Raw genomic sequence first — 27,598 nt, 5'->3', positions numbered from 1 at the left:
ACTCCCACGCTCATTCTTCATCTGGCAGCGCTGGCCAGCCCCGGCCTGGCAAAGCCCTCTGCTGCAAAAAATGAGGGGACGGACAGCCACGTGGGGTCCCAGGTGGCCCTCTGAGCAGTTCCCGAACCACCCAGCACTGCCCCGTGTACCTGCAGTCTTGGTCCATGCAGCTGAGGAAAGGCATCTTTGTAACAGGTTGCCATCACCTGTGCTCAGCCCCTTTATCCACAGGTTCGCATGGCAACTTTGCCAGCACCCAATACAGCCACGAGCCAAGGCAGCTTCCCCTCCGTGGAGTGGCATCACTTTGGGAGAAAGGGAAGACTTATAAATAAAGGGAAATAAACATACATAAATACCTCTTAAATAAAATAAAAATAAAAATAAAAATAAAAATAAAAATAAAAATAAAATAAAATAAAATAAAATAAAATAAAATAAAATAAAATAAAATAAAATAAAATAAAATAAATAAAATAAAATAAAAATAAAATAATAAAATAATAAAATAATAAAATAATAATTTTTTCTTTAAAGCTTTCCTTCTGTGAGAGAGACAGGTAGCTCTTGTTCAGTAGATGACAATTGTAGGTTGCTTAAGCTATTGACCAGCAACCAGCGTACCACCACTTCCATGACCTGAGCAGGCATATACCTTCCATGTAAGCTCAGCAGTAATATCTAAATATCTGTCATCTTCATGGAGTATTTGACATTTCTGTCTTCTGGGGGCCAAAGTTCTTCATGGAGATTTCTATTTTGTGGATACTGGAATCAGCTTAGGCATTTAGGAAAATTCATAATAAATCTGGGACAGCATCTCACATGGAGCTGAAACTCAAGTGCAGTTGTACGGGTTCAGAGCAAAGATCCATGCAGTGTTCTGTCTCCAGCCGTGTCCGTGTGTGATGCAGAGAAAAGAGTGGAATAAAAGTGAGATATTTTCCCTGAATATTCTCCCACCTTCCAAATGGTTTCCACTCGGGGACCTCCTGTATTGGATGTAGCCTCTAGATATCCAACATTTATCATCCTTTAATTTGTCCAGTCTTTTTCTGAAGCCAGATAAAATATTGCATCCTTGCTGTTCTTTGGCAAGGAATACCACAGATCAGCTATTAGTTGTCTTTGAATCACTTCCTTTAATTTGTTCTAAGCATGGCTCCTGCCAGCTTCATTTGATGCACGCTTATTCTTGTCTTGGAAGAAATAGTGAAGAGTCAATCCCTGTTCATCTTCTCCATGCCACTCACCATCATTGAGTTGTTCTCCTTCATTTCTTTTTCAGGCATTTTTTTCCCAGACCAAAGCCCACGTTGATTGCTTACTTAGTCATTTCTTTATAGGGACAATTTTTTAACTTTGAATCATCTTTACTGGCCTTCCTTGAATCATCTCTATCGCCACTATATCATTTCTGGAGATAAAGGGGAGACACTATTTAAGATGTGAGTGAACCCTGGTTTTATTCAGTGTATTCAGTGGCACGATAATGTTCTCTCTTTTGCCTGCCCCTTGGTAATTGTTAATATTTAATTTGCTGATTCCACCACTACTGAGCAATGAACTGACATTTCATAGAACTATTATATCTCAGTATCTTATTCCTGAGTGAGCCCAGAGCCCATAATTTTATATGTGAAGTTCAGAGCATTTTTCCTTCCATGAACATTACTTCAAGTTTGGCTACATTAAATTTAATTTGCTGTTTTATTGCTCATTCACTTAGACTCATCAGATCTTGCTGCAGGCCTTTGTCCTTGCTACCTTGAATATCATGGTGTCGTCTGAAAACTGTGCTCCCTCATTGCTTATACCCTTTCTCAGATAGAGCAGCACACGTTCCAGGCCAGATCCCTGCAGAAACCCAACAGGACATCTCCTTGGTGCCTTAATTGCACAAAGTTAAGGTTCACAAGAATCCTCTTCTGGAGATATCTTCATAGCTAGACCCACTCTTGAGATCAATTTGTTGCACTTCATCCTGGAGCACAACGTTGAGGTTGGACCACAGGCTGATGTTTGATGCCTCCATCTGAGCCTTTGATGCAGCAGTGGGTTAATACATTCATTGGAAAACCAAGGCCTTCAGCTGACATTGAAAGCTACTGCAGGATGAGGTTGACTTACAGCTCCCTGAGCCATGATGAAGGCAGATGGCCGTGCCCTTGGCCAGCTGGAGCCTCCTACAATTCACCATTAGCTCCAGAATCAGAGAATTACTGCAGTCCACCTGGAGGTGTCAGGTTGATGAGTCTCTACATCCAGGGTCTTGTGTGGGAGGAAAGCTAGAGCTGGAAGGAGGGTTTGGGAAGCTTGGTGTTTCCCTGTCATCCAAGTTTATCAAGAGGATGGGACCTCTGTCTTCACCTTCCCCAAACGGAACAGCTTCACGTTTTGTTGCAACAGACCCATTTACTCTGAACAGGAGAGCATAGAAAATCCTGTGTAGGAGACCAAACAGACTCATCTTCAAAACCTCACCTCAATTATTTAAAGTAGGGAAGTTCATAAAAGTTCTCTGCTGCTCAAGTAGAACCATGGCCTGTCTTGCTACAGCTGACTTGCCATACCATCCCACTCCCATGGGCTGGAAAAGCATCTCATTTTCTTTACAGTGGCTGGTATAGTGCCATGTATAGTGCTATGACACAGCCAGCACAGGTGATCCCAACTGGCCAAAGGGATATTCCATACCATATGGTGTCATGATGAACAACAAATATGGGGAGAGGTGTTGTGCATGTTCACAATCCACATTTACTGAGGACTTGAACCTTTACTAAATCAGTGGAGGTGATCCAGGGTCCCTTCTCTAGAGGTCTCCATGACCAAGGAGCCTCATACGACAACAATTTGCCTGTTCTCCTCCCCAAACTCCTCAGCTCCATCTTTGAAAGCTGGACCATCCCAAACATGGTATCCTGCGACTAATTAGGCTCAGATCTGCTCTTTAACCCTTTCTTATCAGCTTGTGGCTTTACTCGCTGAACTTTGTGCTCTGGTGTTAGCACCACTGTCTTTGCAAGCCAACCCTTGAGCAATCAGTTGCAGAGTGACTTTTTCTTACCATCGCCAATCACCTCCATCCCTAAAACTGCCCTAAGAAAACAATTCTGGGACCCATTGTGTCCCCACATAAAATTTCAGCTTTGAAAAACAGCATATTTTGCTGAAATCTCATTTTGGCAATAATGTTCCAGTAGTCACCACTTTTCAGCTCCCTTCTGATATCTTATTCCCAAATGGTAGAAGAAAACTAGGAAGGAAATGAAGGGAAAATGTGGGTGTAGAAGAACATCCTGTTCTGCACAAATACCCTGGTGTGTTGTCAGATGGATACTCTGCTTTAAATAGAAGAGGTCTCATGCTCGCAAAGGCCAAAATAATAAATTCTCAGGAATTAGCAAAGATGGAAATAGTGATTTTTTTTTTAAAGAAACTGTTCAGATTTACTGCATTAAAGAATGGCCCAAGTTAGAGCTTCTCACTGTCACACACAGTCTCATTTATGTCTACCTATAATGCAATGCACATATGCACAGTAGGTTTAGGAATAATCCCCAGAGAACTCAGTTAAATTCTGTTTGTTTTTATTGTATATAAGTGGCTGTTTCCATAATAGAGGTCACTTGGGGTAAACCGAGTTAAAATGAGAGTTTATACAGTCAGCAGGATAGATTCAGAGGTCCCTGAGAACTGATATGTTTGAAAAAGTTCTGTTTAGATCCATTTGGTCCGTTTTTGTGATTCTTATTTCTGCTATCCACTTTCTACAAGTTTTGTGGTTTTTTTTTAACCGAAGCACCATTTCAGCTGTTACTACAACAAGGAGGCAAACTCTTCTCATCTTCTGCACATTTTCTTGAATTTAGTCCATTCCCCCATTGTGCTTTGCTATGAACCTGAAACTTTTATTGGAATTTGAAGAAAAAACAGAAAGTGATATGCCCTTGGGTACAACATACCCTGCTGTATAGGATTTAGGAAAATTCCAGAGAACTTACTTCAACAAAGCAACTTTTTCCACCAACACCCTTTTCTCCAAATTTCTGACCATTGCTGAAGACAATTAATATTGATCAGCAGGGGAACTCCTGTGCTGAATATTGCAAATGCAAGAGTCCAAGAGCTGGTATATCTCAGAGAGAATCATCTCTCTGTTATTTACTGGTGTGATAATGGGAAAGCCAGGTCATGTAGAGCTCAGCGTGGGTGAGAACCCATGAACCCCTTCATCCTCCTTGCCATCACCAGCAGAGCACGTGGTGCTTTCAGTGCCAGGTGTTTCTGGAGTGGGAATCAGGGAAGCCGTTATGTGAGCCCTAAAGCCATTTTCCTTTGCCTGACACTGCGTTCTCCATTGGTTTTGAAATAATCTTGAAATTCATCTTTGTGAAGAGAATAATGGGCCTGTGTTGGTGTCAAAGGATCTGTCACGTGGAGCCTGTGTTCTGCCCCTGGAAGATGTCCCCTGCTGTTTATCTCTGTGGCCAATACAGCACAGATAGAGGGACAGCCAAGGGGAACGAGTGACATGGTTCCCCTGTGCTATCACACAGAGAGAGACTGCAGAGAAAGATCTTTAACCTCATATTTCAGTATCTAACACACAGCCTTTGTGCAATAAATGAAGGGTGTGGGGAGGGAAGAAGTGATCACATGCTCGGTTCCAGTACGGTTCTTGTTGTGGTTAGACTGGTTGGACAGTAGTACCAGTTAGGGGCAGACAAACGCATGATTCAGTCCTGGTGGACCCCTGTTAACTCATATTGACCCAGTTTGAGCACTGCTTGTTGTGGAGCAGAAATGGGGACATGCAGAAGGAAGCCAGGAGTCCTTGCACCCAGCCTGCTTTCCCAGATGGCTCTTGTAGAAACTCTGGAAGCTTCCTGGGATCTCTGAATTTCCATGGATGTCAGGTGAGACAAAGGCTTACCATCAGCCTGGTCTTCTTCTGGAAATACTTTCTGTAGAGCAGAGCACGAGAAATCCTGTTTGCAGGGAAACACATGTTGCCCCTTGCATGCCAGCTCCCTCACCAGCATCCTGCATTACGGTCCCCTGAGTTTCAACAACCTCCATCATAACACCCTCCAAACCCATTTCTTTGTGTTTTACCCGTGCTCATTACAACACCCCTTCACTCAGACTGGCGAAGATAGGCACTTTGTGAAATCTTTAACGAAAGGGCATCACGTGCGTGAGGAACAGGCTCTCCCAGCAGCAGACAAGCATCCCGTGCTGGGTTTATTTCTGGAGCAGCTAACCTATTATCTGATGCAGGGCCTTGTGTGGATGAGAGCTGGTCCACCCGGAAAATGAATTACGTGCCCTTCTTTGCTATTGAAACTATCCATCATATCGCGTCCCAAATGGTCTATCATGTCGTTGTCTAGTAAAACTCAGCCATCAAAGGCAGCTCCTGTTTGGGTGCTGATGCTGGATGTCTGAAAAGGTGATTTCAGCTATAACTCTGAGAACATTTACTTGAAATTTATGACTTGAGGTCCCTCTAAGCTCCATCAACTCTATCCATCTCACACCTTTATAAATAATACTGATCTTCAGTTTCTGAAACCTGTAGGGCAGCCTTCAGTGGTTGTTTTTTTTTTCTTTTTTCTTTTTTTTTTTTTCCTGGTGTCTGGAATACATCACATGCAAGATTTCACTCTGAGATTTCAGACTCTGTGTGTACTTATTAAACAAATATAAAAGACTTTGGCAGAGGAATGTGGGTACCATGGAGGGCAGTTTGGTGAATTTGGCCCTGGCTAGGACCCAGGAGGTTTCAGCGCCATTCCTTGCCGTACCAAGACTTTCAGTATTTGTCCTTTTTGTGCCTCAGTTTCCTTCCTATTCGGTTCCCAGCCAGCATTAAGCAAAATCCTTGAAGTGTTCCCATTGGGTTTAGCTTTGGTTGGACCAGGTCCATCAGCACCTTTCTGCTCCATGTGAGAGGTAGAGACGAGAAGTGCTAAGTAAGCAGCAACGTCACCTCTTCTCCATTGACTTAAGCAGGAGCAGATGTGTGGAGGAAGACCAAGCACTTAGGATCATGCCTTAAACTTTCCACAAACACAGTAACAGGAATGGTCTGGACCCGAGAAGTGCTCTGCATCCTGCACAGGGATGCGGTGAGGCTTGGAGGACATTTCGGAGGGGGTGCCAGGGAGTTCGCAGAACCCGACCCTGTGGGATTATGTGAGGTTATTCCCCTTTGTACGTAACCCCAGCTGTCACCACAGCGCTTAGTGTAGTCTCATGCCTTGGGGAGCGGGTAAGGGAATCTATTAATACTCTTAGGAAAAAATTAGCATCCAAACAACTTTTGTTTCCTTGTTTTTTACACGTCTGTGCTCCCCTCTGTCACTAGTTACAGCCCAGAGCCTGATAGGCGCTGACAAAGAGCTATTGATGGGGAGCTTGTGTGAATTGGCCCAGCGCTGGTCACAGCCAACTTCTGTGGGACCTGCTGCCCCCGTCCTACAATACGCTCCAGTGTGTTGAGCCATTTGTGAAAGGTCAGAAATGAACAGAGAAATGGACTGGAGTCAAAAACAAGTAGTCCTATAAATATCAGTCATAGTCAAAGGCGGTTTATTCCATTCCTCCCCTCGCTCTCCCTCTGTGTGCGTCTCTCCCTCCCTCTGTTGTGGTTTCCCAGATATAACTCCATGTTTCTGACTGTGAAGCTCTGAAGGGGAAGCAGCACGCACGCTGCAGCTTCTGCTCCCATTTTGCACACATGGAATAAGCCTCGGTCCCGCGAGCAGGACTGGCAGCCGGCACGGAGTCCAGCCATCAGCTGCACTCAGATGCTGTGTTTTGATTTCTCGGATTTTCTTTATCTGTGAGAAAACTCATTTGCTGCAGCTTGAGAGTTAGCTTTGGCCGCAGGCAGCTTGGATTGGGACTCCTGAGGGCTCTTCTCTGGCCGGAGCGAACGTTTGACTTCACAATGACTTTAGCAGCTAAATTAGAGGATATCGAAGTGACGCTGGAGCACCTACTAATGGATGTGTTCGTAAGTAAGCTACAATTTCCTATTTAAAGCGGGATGCTAGCAATCCAGAAGGCAGCATACAAATTTAATGGTGTATCCAAGTGGTGCCTTGGCTTCGTTCCTTCACGTTTCCTGATAAACCGTGTGTCCCACACCAGCAGTGTGTTGTGGTACAGCTAAAGGGTCTACCACAAGGGGTAATATGTAAAACTGGAGCAGCGTGACTCCAGGGCAGGATACATTTTGCATTGGTTTTTGCGTATCATCATTCATGAAGCACATGAAAAGGAGGAGAGATTTGGTCAGAACAGTTTGAGGAAGGTCTCTGTAAAAGAAGTGCACTGACAAAACTTTTAAGCTATGGATTGCTTAGCATCAAGTATCTTTGGCTTAAGGTTTTTAATAGTTATTAGATTAAATTCTTTTACTAGTTATAGTTTTGGGTTAGTTTTGAAAGAGATGAAGGAACAAGCATAAGTCTTTTCATTAAAATCAAGTTTATTCCTCCTGGATATGCCACACGCTTTAAACTGCTGTTAATCTGGAATTGCTTCCTAGAGATGATTAAAGCTCAGTGAAGCGATGTATGACTTTCTTTTGCACATCTGAGATAAGAATCTGTCTCTATAATCTCTTTTTAAAAGTTTATTAAAAATACTGAAACATTTCAGAAGAGATTCCTGATTTTTCAAACACAGCTTGGTGTGTGTTTGCCATAGCCGGAGTCAGCTAAGTTTTGGAAGTTTTTGGAGGGGTTGTGGGGGGAGAAACAATGATGAGGGATTGTCAGGTCCTTTATCTCCTTCAAAAAAGTCATGCCAAGGTAATCTGCACACTTTGTAAATTCAAGTTATTAAAAAATAAGAAGGCAATGGCATTCTGAATTTTCAAAAGAGTTCATTTTGGCATCTTTTAAATGAAATGCCTCAAATTTCAAGGTCTACTGATAAGGAATCTTAGGCATCAACCACAAAAGCAAAAAGCAGGAGAGCCTGCCAGCTTTACAGCCTGTGGTCCAGCTACTAAGGTGCCAATCTGTGCTGGGGGAGAAGTGGATTCAAGCCTCTCTGTGCTGACATCTCCCCACAGTCCTTTGGGGAGTGCCCTGTCCCCTTTCCCAGAGGCAGCTGAGATGGGGGTAGAGGGAAACACCACGGGTCTGCCCTGTCAAAGCCTCTCTGTAGGGTTTGAAACACTTTGGGCTCTAAGATATGAATCAACCTAAAGCCTATTTACCACTTTCCCCAGCTAGGGGTACCATGCATGTTAGAGAAAATTCCTAAGAGTGTAAATCCCCATGGCAAGCAAAGATTTAATGTTCACATCTCATGGCTGTGAAAGATACCCTGCGTGGAGAGGGGACGATGCTTTCTTTGGACTATTGCACTTGCTGTAGAATGAGCTTGGCACCACGATGCCTCTGATTCTATTTGTAGCTTGGCATCACTTTGTCAAGCTGAGTGCTTGAAGCTTGGGAGGCTGAGAGCCCTGTCCTTTATGGGGCAGGTGCCATTGAACAGTGGGTGCTTAAAGGCATTTTATTGCTGGGTAGGATCTGAGAGACTGCCAAGATCTAGGAAACCAAGGATGGCTGAATTGATTGAGGCCAGTGAGAGCCAAAACTGCAATGCTACATGTGTGTGGTTGTGTTTGAAGGGCAAGAAAAGCCTCCTTCTCTGCTGGGAACCACCCAACCCTTTAGGAGAGGTCATAGGGCGTTATTCCTTCATGTCCCATCATGCACAGAGTTTTGGAGCTGTGCCTAGGTTTTGGCCATTCTTATGTCCACATCTTACCTCCATCCAAATGTCTTCCTCATGTTTTGTTTGTTTTGGTTTTTGGTTTTTGGTTTTTTTGCTCTTTTTCTTTGCTTGTTTGTTTTTCTGTAATGAGGATACAGAAGACCAAAGTCAAGTGTGGGCTAAATTCTCCAGGTGGCTTCAGTCCATGAAACCAATGGATCTCTTCTCAGGTTGTGTTTTGAACTAAATATGCAATATTTAAATATGCAATTCCAGAAACCCAAAGACACGTCCCCAGCTGGGACATTGCTGTCACAGCTGAAACAGTGATGAAGGGACATTGTGCCATGTGTCGTGCGGTGCCATGCTGCGCCGCATTGGAGCCCCCAGCTGGCTCTGGAAGAGCTGGGGTGTGTGTCAGAGCAGCATTGTGCAGGGACACAGTGCAATAGTGTCAGCTCTGTGCTTCTTCACCCCACTTGTCCCCCTGCAGAGGCTGAGGCTTTACGACTTAGCAGTGGTAGCACATCCAGACTTCATGGCTCGCTTTGGCTATCAGGGCTGAGAACCTAATCTAGCCTGTAGGCAAATCAAGAAAATAAGATTTCCCTGAGGAGCAATCATGTTTTCCACTGCCTTTGTTCTTCTAAAAATTACTCAGGAGGTAAAGCAGGAAGCATTTTGGATAACTGAGACCAAATATTCCAAATGGAGAATCATTCTGCCTGGTACAATCAGGCACGACTTTCAAGCTTTACTCATGCATTGCTTTGCCTCGTGGCTATGTCTGATCTTAACCCCCCTGTCCACTGAGTGATGCTAAAAGCAATATCTACAAGTGGATACGGAACAGAAAATATGAAATCCAGTATGAAGGAAGGGCAGAACATAAAGCTGTGGCTGTGATAGCTCATTCCAGTCCCCTTGTTTGTCAGAGGTCACTAATCCATTACCAAGCACCTTGCTGTCACCAGCAAGGCTAATACCTGGGTTAGGAGCATGGGGCCAGGCCAGCTGCAGGCAGGTGGACTGCCAGGTGACAGGACCCTCCTGGGCATGATCTCAAAGGCTGCTCCACACTGTGCATCTTCGTCCATGTCAGCTTTATTGCTGACAGAGTGCAGTGATCTATCACCGTAATGTTCCTCTTCCAATTCTCCGGTGCCCTCCGTTGCTCCAAATCAAGCAATTACTTATGAAACTGGGAAACTGTGGTCTGTGAAGCCTTGTCTTGTCTTTTTCTTTATTTTTTTTTCCTTTGAAGAAATCTAGTTTTAATGATCATTGCACCACAGGGCCAGTGGCCACTGACAAAGCCTGCTTTAACAGCCTGTACCAAGCCCATTTTATCACAGTGCAGAAAGAAAGGCTACAGCAGACAACAAAAGAGAAGCAATCACTGGTTTCTAAAGAAGCCGAGCCCTAGCTCAGCTCAGACTAACCCACCTTGATGTAATTTGGCTTCTGCAAGAACACAGACTGAAGAAATGCTACAGGGTTTGGCCAGTTTTACTCTGGACAAGGTTTTTAGCTAAGTGCTCCTGCAAGAACTCACCTGGAGTGAATTCGGCAGAGGTTCAGAGCAAGGATGGCAAGCCTTCGCAGCAGATATGTTTAATGTTTCCCCTGGGATTTGCATCCCGATGGCATGAACTGCTGCTTCCTTCCAGGACATGGTGTACTCGCCGCGCTGTCAGCCCGCTATCAGGAAAGCAGCTGTTGCTGCACTGACACTTCCTTTCCTCCATTAATAAAGGGTGTCGGAGAGCTTTGCTGGCCTCTACGAGATGAGATAAAAGGGAAGCCTCTGACATGACATTTCTTAATTAGCTGTCATCACCGGCGGGCTGCCACCGAGCTGCTTGGACTTGGCTGCCTGCACAAACCCAGCCAGGGAGCCTGGGCAAAAGCAGGGAGGTGGTGTGGGGACAAGCTCAGCAGGTCCCTTGGGTGTGCTAAGGAGAAAAGGGGCCTGGGTAAGAAATACGGGCTCTGAGTGCTTATTTCACAGCTTGCAAAAGTTGTCCCTGAGCCAAACCCTCCTCACCCCTGGACTGGCTAATTATTGCTGTGCAATCTGTGAATGGAGACCTCAGATGAGGTTGTAGCAAAGCGGCAGTCAATCTCTTCTCCAAAGCAACAAGTGATGGGACAAGAAAAAATGGCCTCAAGATGCACCAGAGGAGGTTTAGTTTGGATATTAGAGGAAAAATCTTCACTGAAAGGGTTGTGAGGCATTGGAACAGGCTGCCCAGGGAAGTGGTTGAGTCGCCATCCCTGGAGGTATTCAAAAGATGTGTAGATGTGGTGCTTAGGGACATGGTTTAGTGGTAGGCTTGGCAATGGTAACTTAATGATCTCAGAGGCCTTTTCCAACCTAAATGGTTCAAGCATCAGTTGACATGAAAAAGGAGACTGATTTCTGAAAGTAGACATGACGGACCTGTAGTGGGTGACCCAGGTGAGAGTCTTAGATGAAGTCTTTAAACCATGGGCACTGTATCCTTAGCCCACTCCAAATAAAATCTGGGAAACAACAGTCAATGTATTTCCAATGGTGTATGGGGTCTTAGATATCATCCAAACACAACAAAGCTTGCCAAATCCACCATAATCTCCATCCATATTCCTGTAGCTACCTGTTCCCACAGCCGGCCACTCAGCCTTCCTCTCACCACAATCCACAGGTAAATATATACATATACATATATCTCTGTACAGATATAGATATGTGTTTAAATAGATAGGAGGCTACCTCATGAAAATAACATTCATGAGGCCTTTCTGGACTGTGTCAGGGCTGTGGCTGCCTTGCTCTGGGTGGATGTAGCCATCAGGACTGGAAGAAAACAACTGATTAGTGATGCTCCAGCCTCCTCCATCACCCTGGGAAACAGCTGTTCTTCTCCCTTCTAACAAAATAACAAAGATGTGAAGCTTAATCTCTGTTTCTAATCTCATAACTTAGTCAGAGGAAGTCAGAGGAAAATACCTGGAATGCTGCAAGTAGTTTGGCTCATTCTTCTGACAGATAGTTATGAACGGGAACTGAGCTCTGACTCAAACTCCTGTCTCCAGCCAGATCTTAAGTTGTTTGTTTGAAGGAGCAGGCATCAAACCCGAACCCTGAAGAGTCCAAAATGAGGGTCAGCTCCCTTGCCAGGAGGGTGTTAAGAGGAGGCAAGGCTTCATGGCACACCTTGGCAATGGGGATGTTACCACAAGGCAGTCAAAGCCACCGTATCCCAGTAAGGATTTGAATTGTCCACTACCTAGGCCCATGTATTGCAGCCCCTGAACTGTCAAGGGAGGGACATTTAAGTGACCTGGCTTTTAGTAACAACACAGAAGGGGCAACAAAATCATCTGTGAAAAAATCCAACTCTTTTCCTCATCACTTTACAGACAGGGAACCAGACAGAAGGATGCAAAGAAAGATGAGCAGCACCTTTCTCCCCCATCCCGCATTAAAAAAGGGAGTAGAAATCTGACTTTCATAATCCCGTTGTGGTGATTTGTTCCCTTCTAACTATAACACTTCACCACAACTGCAGAATACTCCTAACTGGCCATGTCTGGGGTGCAGATCTCCAGTGCCAAGGACAAAGTGTGTGCCTTTGCATCTAGTCCAAGGACCTCTGGCATAGGTAGGTGTTATTCATTGTCTGTTCTTGTGGCAATTACACCATTAAACTTGTTATTTTCTCACACCATCAACACTGGTAAACAAGAGCAATACGGGCAATCTGGGATAAAGAAGGGTGTAAAAAGGTGGTTGCTTCAACCACCAAATGCACCCTGCACACAGCATTCTTCGTCCCTGTTGTAACCAAACAAACGTTCCTGAATTTACCATCGTCTCCCAGTGTCTATGCTACATTCTTCTTAATAACCAATGCAATAATAAGACATTATCAACTTGTAAAGTGATTCATTAACCTCCATTGCAGGAATAAATTCTGTGGCTTTGCTAGGCTGCTAGGACTGGCTAATCAAAGAGCAAGCAGCAAGTTTGTACTTGGAGCAGGCACAAATCATGCATAAAGCAAATTTGTGTGTGCTAACCTCACCCTCTGCAATGTAATGGACATTTCTCTCTGGCAACTACAGCATCCTTCAGTTTATCCTCAGCATCTGGTTTGCAGGAGGTACAAAGCCTGAATTTTGCCAGTCCCTTGACCTGTATTGAAAGTAGAGTTTGTTAGCAGTATTGTGACATTAAAGAGCTCCCCTTATGTAAATGTTCATGAGGATTTGTTTAGAGAGGCGCTTCTGAACATGAGAGTCTTAAAATGATCATACCAGGTCTTTCCAATAAATCTAGTCCAGCATTGTGTCGTGGGCAGCAGCCAACATCGGGTGCCTACAGATGAATGCAAGAACAGGGCAAGTACATAGCCATAGGCTCCACAGTCATCATCCAACCACCAGTTGTGTGCATTCAGGGGCTTCCTGACCCAGAAATGGTGTCTTTGGACTCAGCAACCCACTGTAGATGTTCCTTTATGAATCTGCAAAGTAATTTTTTGAACACGGTCCAGGGATGCGAGTTACTAGGCGCAGCTGCCACGAAGAGCTCTGGAGCAGAAGAAAAGCCGTAGTGTTGTGCTGCAGCCCTGTGAACAGTGCAGTCAACTGCAGAAAACTCCTAGCCTCACCCTCACATGAGTCAGGTCATGCTGTTGGCCCTCAGAAACCCTCTGAGGAACAGAAGAGCTTTGTGGGGCAGTCCAGGCTTGCTTGCCTGCACTGAACAACGCACATAAAGAAGATGGTGAGAATGAAGGGCTGGGAGTCAAGGTCTGTGAATGCCAGCAAGGATAGGAAAGGCAAGGAAATTAAATACAGCAGAACTTCTGATAGCTGGGAGACATAGACTGAGAGTGTCCAGCTATAAAACTTATTTTATAATCAGTGAAACTTATCATCCATATCCCACTCATGTAGGCAGCTGAAGTAGGTCCGGTTCCCCAAACCTTGCTAGTGCCCATTTCTCCTCACTGATGACGAGAGGAGTGCAGATGACAAGCTCAGATGAAGGCAGCCAAAGCTAGAGGAGGTAAATGCCACTCCAGATGTCCCTTACAACTGAGGTAGAGTGTTGTTACAACTTGGAAGGCATAGAAAAGCTAAAACAAAAAATACAAACTGATAGGAGTTACAGGGAGAGACCCCAGGAACGGACCAGACAGCCAGACAAACTTTTCACAATTCTTCATCTCTCCATATAAATCTACAAAGTACAGCATATGACCAATTCTTTTTATATTTTGCCAGTGTTATCAGTTCCTCCTTCAGTTTTGTGCAAACAAAGTGTTCTTCTCACTCAGAGAAAAACTGTCTTTACTCCATGCCTGCAAGATCTCAGCTACAAACAAAGTTTGCCTGAAAGGCTGCTTACCAGTTCCGATAAGGCTTAAAAAAACTCCTAAAGTCACCCACGAATCTTCCACTTTCCTCCTTTCTTTAGGGGTATGACGGCCTCTCTGCTGTCCACGTGCTTTTCTCTTGGGGCACCATAGCTCTCCTTACTTCACAAGCACTTCCCTGCGATATATTAAGATTAATCAAAGCGATGTAACAAGAACGAAGTTTGAAAAGAAAAAGAAAATCGCACAGCACAAAGAGGCATTTATCTTCCCTGTGTTTGACACAGTCCATATGCCACGGGTCCTGTTTAAGACTTACATCTAGCTCAAGGCTGAGTACCTCCCATGCTGTGCTGGGAAAGCCCTAATTTCTCCAGGAACTGAAGCAAATCAGCAGTGCTGAGCACTACGTTTAATAACTCACTGACATTTTAGGACTTGGTGCTGAGATGCACCAAGTAAGTGCGTGTTCCCCTGTAGTCTCTGGGATGTGCAAAGTCTTTAGAGCAGATCCCTGACAGAAATATTTCAAAGTCCCAGCTGAGTGCACCGCTGCTATCCTGTGCATTGCATCCAGCCTCTGCTGCACATCCACGATGTGGGAATGTCGGGTCGCTGCCAAATATCTCCTCTGTTGTTTACACAAGCCCTGGAAGTCAGCGGCGGCCCCTCCGATCCCTTGGTGATGTTTACAGGGGCGTGTCTCAGGGGCAATGGGGTCAGGCGAGCTCCCTCCCTAATTAATTACTGCCCCTCTGAGTTATGTGGGAAAAGAGCCGACCTGCCGGCACACCAAAACACAAGGGAAATGTCCTTCCACCCAGCAGAGGCCCCGCTTGCTGTCTGCTGCTCTTCTTCTGGCCGGGGTTTGCCTGCAGCCCATACATCTGGGTGCACAGAGGCTGGGACCACTTTCCCCTACAAGGTCTGTGCATTGGGCAGTGGGGTGGCAGGGAGAAAAGGGACAGAGACTGCTCCCAGAGCAGCAGGGGAAGAGGAAGGGTGCAGACTGCAGCACCCCTTTCCTGAAGACATCTTCTGGAGTGTCTACATCTGCCCCAGGACTTTCACTAGAGGTCATACCCCGCTCAGCTTCTTCCTAGAGCAGAAGCAGGTTTGCACGCAGTGCTCTGTTTGGAGATGACATTTTGCTTTCTGATACTTCAGTATGTCAGAAAAATCTCTGACTTGTCAACCAAACCCGTTTTCTCAAGGACAAGCGATCAATGAGTTCCTAAAATGTATTACTCCTGGGGTCCTGCGTTCGTACCACACGTGGACATTTCTGCAGAAACACCGATGGATGTGGAAATTTAGAAACATCTAACGTTACCTCTTGGGTTAACCTACAGCAACCCACATCAGATATGAACTTCTCTGAGTCCAGAGGTGATCAGAGGAAACCCCTGTGGCTGGGGACCACAAACAGCCCCTCTGTCCCCAGCAGGCTGCTGGGTTATTCCCAGCTCTGGTGGAAAAGGCTAGTACGGGAAGGGAGCACCACTGGGTGCGTTTTCCCACATCACTCTTTAGGCTAGAGTGATCATAATATTTCTCTCTGAAACACTGTGTAAGACTGGAAAATTGTTTTGTGTTTTTTTTTTTTTTAAACTTTAAGACAAGCTGGATTTGTAACGACAACCAGTGCTTATCTTTCCCTCCCAAAGTGGCAGTTCCCCTTACAGTCTGATTCTGGGTGCAATAAAACCTAAGTCACCGCAGGGACTGTAGCCCCAAAGCATCTCCCTTTCTCATTGCCTTCTTATTACTCCTCTGTGCCCAACAAATCAGCTCAGGAGGATTTCTTACAGCGGGAAGTAAGAAATTCCAACAAAATGAATAAGAGCTGCTACAGAGCTCAAATACGAGTGGTTTCCCTATTGGGACTCCAGGGAAGAATTTGGCCTTGCTATTGATAGAAACCATAGCTATCACCCAGGATGGAAAGCGCTGTCAGAAGCCGCAGCTACCATTGTTCTCTTGTTCTGTTGCTGTACTCGTGTCTTGATGGAGTACAGCACTGAAGGGGGTGTTACTACACCGAGTGACTTCTCAGATTCGCAAAGCAGTGTCTGATTGACAGATGTGATAGATCCAGCACGCTGCACCTCAATCTGTGCCGCTGCTGTCACTGATTTCCATTCACCGATCTCCCCCAGCAGACACTTATTGAAGTGAGTCTTCTTTCCATTTCATTAAAGAGAAAAAAAAAAAAAAAGAAAGAAAGCTAGTCCAAATAGCAATCTATTGGAATGTACTTTCCTCTGATGCATTGTTACCACAAACCGCTGCTCCTGGCAGCCTGCAATTAGCACTGAAAAGCATCCTCTGCTTTAAAGAGTTTCGTCTTTCAGCAGTTAGTAAATATAGTGTGCCTCCGTTGAGGGTCGGTGGTGGTGAGGCCAGGACGTTCCCTTGCAATGGTCTGGCTTTCGTTTCCTACCGTGCCGGTCGGTTGGAGATGGTCTCTGCAGAACATGCAGATGTATGAAGCCTCAGCGGTGTCTGGTCATCTTAACCCGCCTCTACTCCCACACACCGCTCTGGCACTTGGATCTGAAAAGCTCAGAGAAAAATAATTACATCCTAACTGCAACAGGGACTGCAAGGAGCCCAGGGAGAGCCATTATGTTTTGTGGCTCTAAGGAGAACAAGATCAAGGCACAGACCTCAAGTAAGATTATTTTCCACCTATGCTGTATTCCCATGAAACACTGCCTTAAGAGACTGTTTGATGTTCCCTGTCCTCTAGGTAATCTCCCAAACTAATCCTAATAGACCTATACACCTGCCTGCCAATGTACCTTGAACAACTCTAAAAATAACACCAAAATCCAGATGATTTCCAGAGTCCTAATTGATTCTGGTTTGGCTTCCTGCATCCAGGTTCACATCAACTGGGAAGTGAGGAATGAGACAGAAAGAAAAAAAAAAAAGTTTCTTAATGGGTCCAGGCCTCCGGTTTTATGTGGTTCTGTAAATAATACTTGTAGGGTTGTGTCTGGGGTGCAGTACAGCAAGTAAAGGGGGAGTCAGGCCCACAATAAGCAGAGATCCTGTTGGAACTGGCTCCCGTACCATACATATGGATAGATGTCTTCTACTTCTCACATGCACCGGAGGCTTCCTGCAAAGAATATTTTTATTACTGTTCAGCTGCCTTAAGCAATATGCAGGTTTGCATTTCATTTGCAAGACCTAAAAACCTGCACAAAGAACTTGTGGACTGTGCAAAAGACTGAACTAAAGCTCCTCTCTCCCTTAAGGAGGAAAAGTCCATGTGGTGCTTCATGCTGGTACCAAGAGATTGCCTGCTTCTGGTCCCCAAGACTGATCATAGACCCTGCTGGAGATGCATGCTATGGATCCTTATCCCCCCTAGTGGATAAAGATCTACCTACAAGGCTGGTCTACAAAGTGGACCTGCAGGAGACCCTGCTTGCAGGAATACGAGAGCTTCTGGGGAACGGGTCTGGCGTGAGCAGGAGTCCCCCCAGCCAAGGACTTCGGACTGGGACAGCAGAGATCTCTGCTGCCCTGCTCCCACTGAGAAACCTCACCGCTGAGGTCCTGCCTCAGGTTTGACTCAGTTTTTGTCCAGGCGGAGCTCCCAGTAAAGCAGATTGCCCTCTCTCTCCACCAGTAGGTCCCCAGTGGCTCTGCTGGTGCAAGTGAGGGTTCTCCACGGGCAGCTGGGAGATGCCAGGAACCTGGTTATTAAATAAACAGGTACCTGGGTCTTAAATAAACAGGCAGACATCCTGTGAGATAGCAGGGGGGTTAAAGACCATTAAAAATACTGCAAGAAACAAAGAGCATTACTCTGCACCTATTCCACATAAAGGTTCTGTATTAGTCGGTCATGCTTAAGATATTTCCATCTTTTCCTGTCCCTCTCACTCTCTTTGGCAAGAGCCATATGGAACTAATTATGAACAAAGGCCGATTGTTTTAATATTTAGAGTTTCCCACATCAAGCCTCTGGGTTTTTTCTTTGACTGGTTTTAATGCATGTACATATGCTGAGCAGATACAGAGCTTCTCTTCTCTATTCTAAACAGTTGCTTTAATGTCATGTCCCTAACACCTTCATCCTGCCTTTTGGACTTCGATCAAAACAAAGTATTTTTAGTTTTGCATTAAAATGAGAACAATATACGGAGGAAGGGATTGGCTCCGTAGCTCAGCAGAATTTGGTCTCCCAGCTAGACAGCTCGAAGGGAAGGAGAGTGGGCCAACATCTTTTCCGTTTTACTAAGCAAGCTCAGAGCAGCACTATGGAGATGGTGGACTGAGAAGCTCCTGCAATGCCCACGGTCACTTTAAAATATGGTCACTAAAAATCTGGATCAGTACCCGTACTGTGCATGAAAATGAACACAACATCCAAAACGTACTTCTTACCAAAATGTAAAATCATACCTGGTGCTTTGGGGTTGCTTTTGGGGTCCTGGTGTTGCAGAAAGTCTGTGGGAAGGGAAAGGAGTTGCCTGTGTACCAAACACCTGTGTACAACTTAAAGTGCAAAAATAGTCTTGAACTTCTCTTCCATGGGAAGAAAATGTCATCGTCTGCTATTCTGTAATGGGGTTTTTGAAGAGAAAAAAGAATAAGGTGGTGAGACTGACTCTGTTACAGACAACCCTAACTTCTGTAAGTCCACACAGGAGTTTTAGGCAGCACTGAGCAGGCTTTCATGGACATGGATGTGCACAGAGTGAAAATCAGTGCAACGTGTGCTCTTTGCACTTCTGCATGTGCTGTGCTGCACCACGCACAGCGTGGAGCCTTAACCCGTGAGTGCCTGTGTCTGACTGAGCAGCCCAGGGGCTCTGTTAGCCCTGTGCATGTGCTCTCCAGCGTCTAGGAGAGAGGAATATCCGACCGTAGGATTTAACATTAATCTCTGCACCAGATGGTGATACACCAGATATTCTTTTTGAGGTGAACATGTGATCGACTGTACAGCAAACCAGAGGGGTCTGCAGTCACATGACAAAACGTATAATAAGTCTGATAGAGCTTTGATTAGACAACTGACCTGGTTACCATCTGGAGCAACGAGAAGCAAGCTTGACATTTTTGGAACATTCTCCCCAGAAGCTTAATTCTTCCACCTCTGTGGCACAGCGATCCTGCTGAGCAAACTACACCGAGAAACAGAAGGGAGCTAAAGATACGCTGCTTGAAACATGTTGTTAAGGTTACAAGGCTTGGGTTTTCCTTTTTTTTTTTTTTTTTTCCCTCTCTTCCCCCCCCTCCTTCTTTCAAACAAGCCACATCTTGACTCATACGGTTTGATGTGAAAACCCACTCAGCTATTTGATAGTTGGGAAATCTCGATGAGACTGTAAGTTATTTCAAAGGAAGCCTGTGTGTGTGTGTGTGCTGCGAACTCCCTCTCTCTTACACACGCACAGACACACACACACGAGTTTAGCTCCGCACTATGGTAGTGCAGACAGCTGTGACTCCGGGTAGGACCCGAAGACTTTTATTCAAAATACCATATGGATCACTGAGGAGACGCAGTGTGGAGAGGGTAAGCCGCGATTTCTTTGTGCTGAATGCATGCCCAGAGGAGGAGGAGGGTGCCATTTGATAGCAATTGCCTGCCCCGTTAACAGTCAGAGCTAATAGGGGTTATGCCACGGTGCGCAGAGATTGCTGCTGGTGGGATGTGTATGGGGTTGTACAGGAATTAGTACTGGTGCTGTGTGATAATTTAAGGCATGAATGGGTGCCAACAGGAATGATGTGATAGCATGCAGTCATTACAACTGGTCAGAGGCTCTGTGATGATGTCTGGAGGCAATCACTGCTGCACAAGGTGGTTGCTGAGAACCAGTACCTGTTGAGGCAGGGTGACGGCGCATGGCAGCCACAACCAGGAGCAGTGAGGCTCAGTGACAATGTCAGCTAACAAATACCACTGGAAAGCTCGGGCTGATGCAGAAGGGCTCTGTGTAACTGAATGGGGTTGCAGATGCCCACCAGGGTCTGTCCCAGCAGAGATGTATAACAAGGAGGGGTGACAGCACAGTATGGGTTATACGGTGCACGGTGGGTTACCCTGATCGGTTCCAACCAGCATGACACCGTGGAGCTGGCAGTCCCTGCTCAGCCAAGCAATGCTTTTACTTTCTTGCTGTTTTGGGGGCAGCAGTGGGTCCCAGGCGGTGCCTGGTGGGGGTGCTCCCCAGAGGATGTGGGGGGGGGGGGGGACACCATTCCTCCGGCATGGCACAGCAGCATCCAAAAGCTCAGGAGCTGCAGAGGGTGGAGTTGGCTGTCACCCAGACTCAAGGAGGCACTCCCAATTAATAAACCGGGCTGAGCATCATAATTACGTCATTAATTTCCTGAAAGCATCTCCTCAGTGCGGGGCAGTCCAGGCTGGCACAACCCAGCTCTTGGGGCTGCCCTTGCATTGCACGCTGCCTCCAGGGGGGCTGGCAGGGGGACGGGCAGCTCGTACACCCCTTTTGCTTGTCATCAGCGATATCCCCTCTTCTTAACACCAACAATATCACCAAAATGGTGCTGGGCTGGAGGCAACAAGAACTGGGGCATGGGCTGGATGAGGGTTCAGGACCCTCTGGTCCCTGCCAGGGGGTGGTGGCACCTGCAGGAGTTCTGCAAGGACAGAGCAGCTCCAAGCTGCTGCAGGCAAAGCTGAGGGGAACCCTCAATCAAAGCAGTCCTGTGTGTCCTGGGGAACCCTCAATCAAAGCAGTTTCATGGCAGCCAAAGCCACCTGCGAGTTTACTTTGAGTTTGTTGCATGCGTCATTCAGCAAAAGTATGGCCCGGGGCACTGCAAAACAAATTCTCTTTCACTTTTTCTTTCCAGCGGTGTAATTTCGTTCAGATGAACGTCTTGATTCCTTTTAAAGGGATCGGAAAAAATATCTCAAAATCTCAACGCAGGTCAAAGACCGTTTCAGTTAGATGCAAAGCGGCTCTTTTATTCTTCCTTCTGCATTTGGCAGAAGGGGAAGCAGAATCACTTTGTGTCAACCTGGAACATATTTTCTTTGCCTTTCCAGTCCGTCAAGCAAACCAAAAATAATCAATTATTCACACAGCTTTGGTCTGCTACTGTCTGGTTGTTGTTTGTTGCTCTGGAGCACATTCAGAAATGTCCCTCCTGGCAAATGTGGGCTTTGTGGTTCAAAGATGCTGGTCCTGAGAGGGGCCAGGGCAGGCCGTCCTGCCTGCAGCCTTACCCTTCCTTGGGAGCAGGGGTTTTATTTGTGTCCCCCATGCCCAGCAGTGCAGGGATCGCCACTCCACAGAGGCAATTTTGTTCACCCAGGTCACCAGAGGTGACTTTGTGGTTGCTCTTGCAAGCAAGGGGAGCAGAAGCATCTGCTGGCTTCTTCAAAGGTGGCTTCCCACAAGGTGCAAGCTCTCCACTGCTGTGGGGCCAACAATCTCTAGCATGTTTCCTCCCTGGCTGGAAGTAAACCAGCACCATGGCCAAGCAGAGATGCTGGAGGCTGAGCATGATTTCATGTAGATCAGTCTCAGGTTGCACCAGGGTAGGCTCAAGTTGGATATTAGGAAGGATTTCTTCATGGAGAGGGAGGCATTGGAACGGGCTGCCCAGGGAAGTGGTGGAGTCCCCATCCCTGGAGGGATTTAAGAGATTTGTGGACGTGACTCTAAGGGATATGACTTAGTGGTGGGACTTGGTAGGTCAGGCTGGTGGTTAGACCTGATGATCCTGATGATCAGTTATATAGGAGGCAAGAACAGACTGCAGATGGTGGTGGTTTGCATCACGGGCAGGCATACACACAAAATGGGGGAAAAATACACACACAAGTAGAGAGGGATGGGTGGATGCATCAATATATAGATGTGTGCATAGGAAGTGAAAGATATTAATCACAAGTGACAAGAAATGGGGTGTGGGTATAGGAAGCGAGGGCTATTAATCACAAGTGCCAAAACATGGGCAGAAGTCGTAGCTCATGCACAGGACAGCTAAAGCTGACGTGTAACACTCGTCTCTCATCCTCACTGTGCTTCACAGATGGCAAGGGGCAGTGTGACATCGGTGCCAACACAGTGCCTGGTGTTGTCCCCAGGGCTTTTGAGCTGGCTGGAAGCCCATCAACAAGGGCAGGAATAAAGTGGGTGGGTGGGCAGAGGCACGTGGCCACAGCCCAGGGACCTGCTGCTCTCAGAGGGCTTTGTGTAGTTTTATTTTCGCTTGCATCCACAGTTTATTTCTCTCCTTCCCACTCTCTGACCTAGGGTTGGGGTGGTTCAAGCTTCTGGTTAGGCAAACACTGGAGCCTTCCTGTGAGTTATGCTGGGGAATTTGGTACGATGATCTTTGCAACCAGCTCTTTTTTTTTGGGCCCTAAATCTCTTTTCTTGTCATTATTCTCTCTGCCTTGTCACAGGGCTGCTCCATCAGGAAAAAGGCCCATGAGGTAGGAGGTGGTGGTCAGCTTGCTCAAAACACAGCATAGTGCTCCCTTTCCCTACAAGGTAGTGCTGGCAGGCACCGATCCCCTACATTTGGGCCCTGAAGCCACACAGAAGCTGTGTTTCTAAGCTCAGCGTCCATGAGGTACCACCAAACACGTCAACCATGACAAAATTAAGCACAGCAGAAGCTGATGATTTAGGCTCACCTAAGTCAATGTGGATGTCTATGAGACATCTCCACCCTGGCCAGCACCTCACTGCAGAGGCAAAGTGCTCTGCAGAGGATGCTGTGGTCTCCCGACCACCGAAGTCTGGCTGAGTTAACACCTCCATAAGCCCCAGGCAGCTCTCCTTTGGTCAGCAAGTCCAAGGACACGGTGGTCGGAAGAGGACACCCCATCCAGCTGACGTGAATCCCACCCCTCACACACCATTCCTCAGCACAGAGCCCTCCCTACCAGGCCATCCCTCTCTGGCTCTCCTTCCCCCACCAGCAGACGTTAAGTACGTAGTCCCTTTGCATTATTAATGCGAGACGGTTTGTGCCTGCGAGCTATCTTTATTACATCCATGTGCTGCGGATGTGTGTGAGAGGAAGATGAATAGAGGCCTGCTAATGCCTAACAAATGCCGAGCTCCATTCAGAGATCGCCGTCCGCTCTTGCGAGGCACTGGCAAAGAGGAGCACATACTTGCTCCCTCTCTCAAGACCTCGCTGGCTATTTTCCAGCCACGGGAATGTTTCTCACCATAAACACAAGGCATTGTTTTTCGAGTTAGAAAACCTAGAGAAAGCATGCAGCTTTCTTGGATTAAAAAAAAAAAAAAAAAAAGATTGAGTCTGCCCTCTCTTCTGCCTTTGAGGCCCAAAGGATGGTATTACAGATGCTGCGTAAAAAAAGGAGGCCATCTCCAGACTAAACGAAGCGCTGTAAGAAATAAACCAAGCTGGAAGTGATATGGCTGGAAAAGCCATTCTAAATTAGGTCTTGCGGTTTGCACCCCAGCTTTAAGTCCCAGTTCTCAGCTATAATAAATCAAAGGCCCTGTGCCCAGCTATATCGATGGATGCTTGCAGCTCAGCAGGATTTCAGTCTCGATCATTTCTGTTTATTTCTTGTGCCCCTGAAGAAGATAAGCCAAGATTAAAAACGCCTCCACAGCCGCAAGCCAGAACTCCACTGCCCAATACACATGTGCAAATCTACATGGAACCGGGACTGGTATTTACCTTTGACTCTTTTGCTCTGAATGGATATCCATGAACACTCATTCGTATCATGACTCTATAACACATCGGGCAGAGATAAATCTGTAAATGGATATTTACTGCCATAAAGAAACAGATGGCGAAAGACAAAGCTCCCATGTCCTTATCCCAAGCTGCAAGCACGTTAAGAATGCAACAGGAAACGTCATTCCTCCTATAAATAAATTTCTCTTGAGAAGAGAGAACCCAGGGCTGAAAAAAAAAATAAAAAAGAAGAAAAAATCAGTCTCTCTGCTCCGCAGGCCAAGTCTGAGGCAGGTTTTCCCACGCTGTTCTGCAGCTTATGGCGACCTTTGCTTTTGGCAAGAGAGTAGGTTGCCTTCAAGCAAATCCAGCAAAAGAGTTGGGGTGTGTATTGCTACTGCACAAATTATTACTGAGTTATTGATATTCTTTTCCTACTGGACAAAACATAATTCAGCCTTTGGCTTGTTATTAATCATTTTCCAGCATGCATTTAAGAGCAGAGTGGTTGGAAACCTCTTACACAAAGGGCTGTAGTGAGGGTTGTAGCAGGGTGGAACAAGGCAGATCTCACGGCATTCGCGGTGCCGTGGTCCTCATTTGTTAAACTCTCTCGTGCAAAGCTCTGAGTGATGCTGCCAGCACTCACTCTGACATCACGACTAAGCAAGTGCTCCAGGGGAAGTTGATCTTTCCAGTTCACGCTATTTGATTGCAAACTCTTAACCATGGCATGCAGGTTCTGCAAACTTTTGTTTCAGTGACATTTTTTGGACATGCCTCTTACCTTGACAGCATCACGACCATCTGATAGACTGCCAAGGTGACAGCAGAATTACTCAGGTACTGTGGATAGCAAAAGAGCAGTAGATAATTGAGTGTAAAAGTTGCTCAAGAGAGAAGGGAGACCTTGAAGCAAAGAACTCCTGTTGTTTTAGCTTTTCTCATGAAGTTACTCAAGTCTCAAGTTGATGAATCTAATATACAAACTTAGGGCAGTGGAAAAATAAGAGGCAACATTTTGCAACACAGTTTATTTGCAATGAATTATTCACCAGTCCTATAGACAAATAATTGTGTCAAAAAAAATGAATAAGAGGATAAGCTTAAGTAGCAAAACTGTCACCTGTATAATGCTCTGATATAATCACTTGTGACTGCCAGAACATCAATTTTATCTGCTTCATCTGAGCTTTATCTTTCCTGACCTGTTCACAAGTATTTGGGGGGAATTGGTTTAATTTGAACTCTACCTAGACAGACAAATGCTTGGCACACACTCTCAGGTGTCTGGAAGTTGTAATGTTTTGTGACATTTCTAAAAGGTGTAACAAATCAAAACAGACTTTTCGTGGAACGGATCAGGAGCTGTGCCAGACTTTATCCCCCCCAAATTTAAGCAAGTTAAGAGTGCAAGAGGTGAGAGTGCAGCAGAGGCTAATAGATAGTGACTGGTGAACTCTGCAGAGCTAGGAACCGGGATACTGCTCAAATTGGTTTTTAAACGGTTGGAGCTTAATTGAATTATCAGAAGCTCTCAAAGCCTGGAGTCCTCATGAGCAGAGGCACTTCTGTGAAATTTCCAGTGCTTTGGAATCTTGTTTTTATCAGAAAATGAAAAGATTTTTTTCATTAGAGTTTGGCATTTGTTGCCTTCATGTTGGCCAGACCCTGGGAGAGCAAGGGCAGGGCAGGGGACAAAAAAGAGCAGGGCAGGCAGCAGAGGTCAGAGCCAAAAATGAGCTGATTCTTTTTTTTTCTTTCTTTCTTTTTTTTTTTTTTGGATCTGGGTGAAGGGAGAGGGTGGTCACGCAAATTCAGTTATATGGGTTTGGAGCAGGAGGGCTGTGGAAAGTCTCCAGTAGTTCCTGGAACCTTTTGGCCATCCAGCTAACCAGCCTGCAACTAGTACCATGCCTGGATCGTGCAGCCTACCAGCAGCCCAAAGCTCAGGAGATGTGATGGTTTAGCACCAAACCACTTGCCTCAAGGTAGTGTTCTACAGTCCAAAAGGCAGGAACTACACCCCTAGAGGAAACCTCCTAAAAGGTTTTTCCATACAAAGACTGAGTTTCATGCAAGGTCAACAAGTAAAAGATAATGCAAAGTGGTAGCTTGTGTATATGAAATTCCTTACTCATTTGTGAGCTTCCAGTCTGCCCCATCCTGAAGACCTAGTCCTAACTCAGCATCCAGCCAGGGCTCATCCCTAGAAAGATTTAGACATGCCTTCTGCTAGACTTGAAGGTCCAGACAGAATGCCTCTAGACTTCATCAATCTGTGATCCGTAGAAGGAGTTGCTTAAATGTTGCTTGAACAATCTCCTGAACGAACAGCATTTTCAGGCATCAAGTGCAAAGTACGATGCATGCATTTTTCTAGTTTTTAATATCTTGATCAATTTTTTCATCTATTTAGTTCATGTTATAGTAAATGATCTTACATGGAAAAAGAAAGGTGGAAGAGCACCAACTCAGCCTTCAGAGCTTAGCCTTCATAGAGCTTTCCCATTTTCTCTTGGCACATCTCTGTTGCAAGCCAGGCACCAATACAAGGCTGATTAAATAGCAGAAGCAGCTTCAGTGAAGCTCACAAGCACCCAGACCCCTCTAACCAGCCCAATAAAAGTCATAAAAGAGGCTGTTCAGACCAAAAAGAAATCTGTTCTGAAGGCAGTCACGCACTTTCTATTTTGCTGATTCAAGAATTTTGGAAAGTTGGGCTCAAATTTCAAACACGCTTCAAAACTTATGGTCAGACTTTCTGTCTGAGCTTAGCTTATTTTCTGGTGAAATATCTATTATCTTCATTGTCTCAGTCATTTTTAGTGGCGTCAAAGAAATGGTGACTTTTCATTCTACCAGCAGATGGATACGAGTGATTCTTACACTTGAATTTTTCTTGTTGGGACTGAAGTAGCAAACTCTCCAAATTGCACAGGCAAGGAGCGCAATTAGTCTCCACTTCCCAATGTTACCACATGAAAAGCTTTTGAAAAGATAATGGGCCACAAATGATGCGATTTAGTCACCCTCACACACTCCACAATCCAGCTGCACTTCTGGAATATATTTAGAAGGTGTAATTAGGGTTGCGCAGGCTTTGAAATAAGTGAGCCAGCTTCTTAGCCGAGGTTGAAATTCATCTTAGCTTCCAGTACTGCCTCTATAAAAGCCGCCAAGACTTGATGGTGTGGGAACGAGGCTGTCTATTTTCTCTCCATGTTTTGCATCATCACAGAAAAAGTAAACTCTGTGTGAAAGTAGAGCTAAGGACTGATAACCTGCAATTAATGTTGTTGCACTAAGCAACCACCCTTTGGAGATCGACATGCAGAACAAATACTGTGATACTGCAAATACTTGCAGTTCAGAATAGAAATTGCTGCAAGAGTGAACCCAACTGACCTTAGCTCAAAAGTTTCTGCCACAGGGAGTTTCCACCCTGCTAACTCCCAACAGATGACTTATAAGATGATATGTGCTTTGGAGAAACTCATCTAAAAGATATTTAAGGCAGGAGTTTATGTCCTGGTTGGCTGGTTTGTATTCCCCACATCAACTGTCTTCAACTTCATCCAGCCTTCTTTTACAAGTTTATCTCATGCAACAGTTAAGAGGTTTTACTACCCCTTTAGGCATCTTTAGTAGAAAAAGAAGAGAGTAATGTGTTTCTTTTGATGACAACCCATCCTCATATCTTCAAAACCAATTTAAGATGGGATGAATTGCCCTCTGTGTTGACATCCGTCTCCCATTAGCTTATAGAGGGAACAAAAACTTTTCCATTTAGAGGAGATGAA

The 27,598-nt window shown here is 45.6% G+C and overlaps 1 protein-coding gene across 7 annotated transcripts in view; it reads left to right on the top strand.

Moving 5' to 3' along the window:
* Window positions 1–27,598, top strand: part of FRMD4A (FERM domain containing 4A) — a 362,821-nt gene that overhangs the window by 147,055 nt on the left and 188,168 nt on the right. For 2 of the 7 annotated variants that reach the window (XM_083819659.1, XM_083819661.1), the window contains exon 1: window positions 19,397–19,659. The exons of 4 other annotated variants lie outside the window; for them this stretch is intronic. In XM_083819659.1, coding sequence (XP_083675785.1) covers window positions 19,567–19,659 — 93 coding nt within the window. In that variant the 5' untranslated portion in view covers window positions 19,397–19,566. Of the gene's footprint in view, window positions 1–6,301; window positions 7,028–19,396; window positions 19,660–27,598 lie in introns of those variants that run through there. One more of the 7 variants, XM_083819660.1, reaches the window with a different exon arrangement.

Source organism: Anser anser, assembly GCF_964211835.1.
Source record: "Anser anser genome assembly, chromosome: 1".
NCBI lineage: Eukaryota > Metazoa > Chordata > Aves > Anseriformes > Anatidae > Anser > Anser anser.
This window is presented reverse-complemented; position numbering and strand designations above follow the sequence as displayed.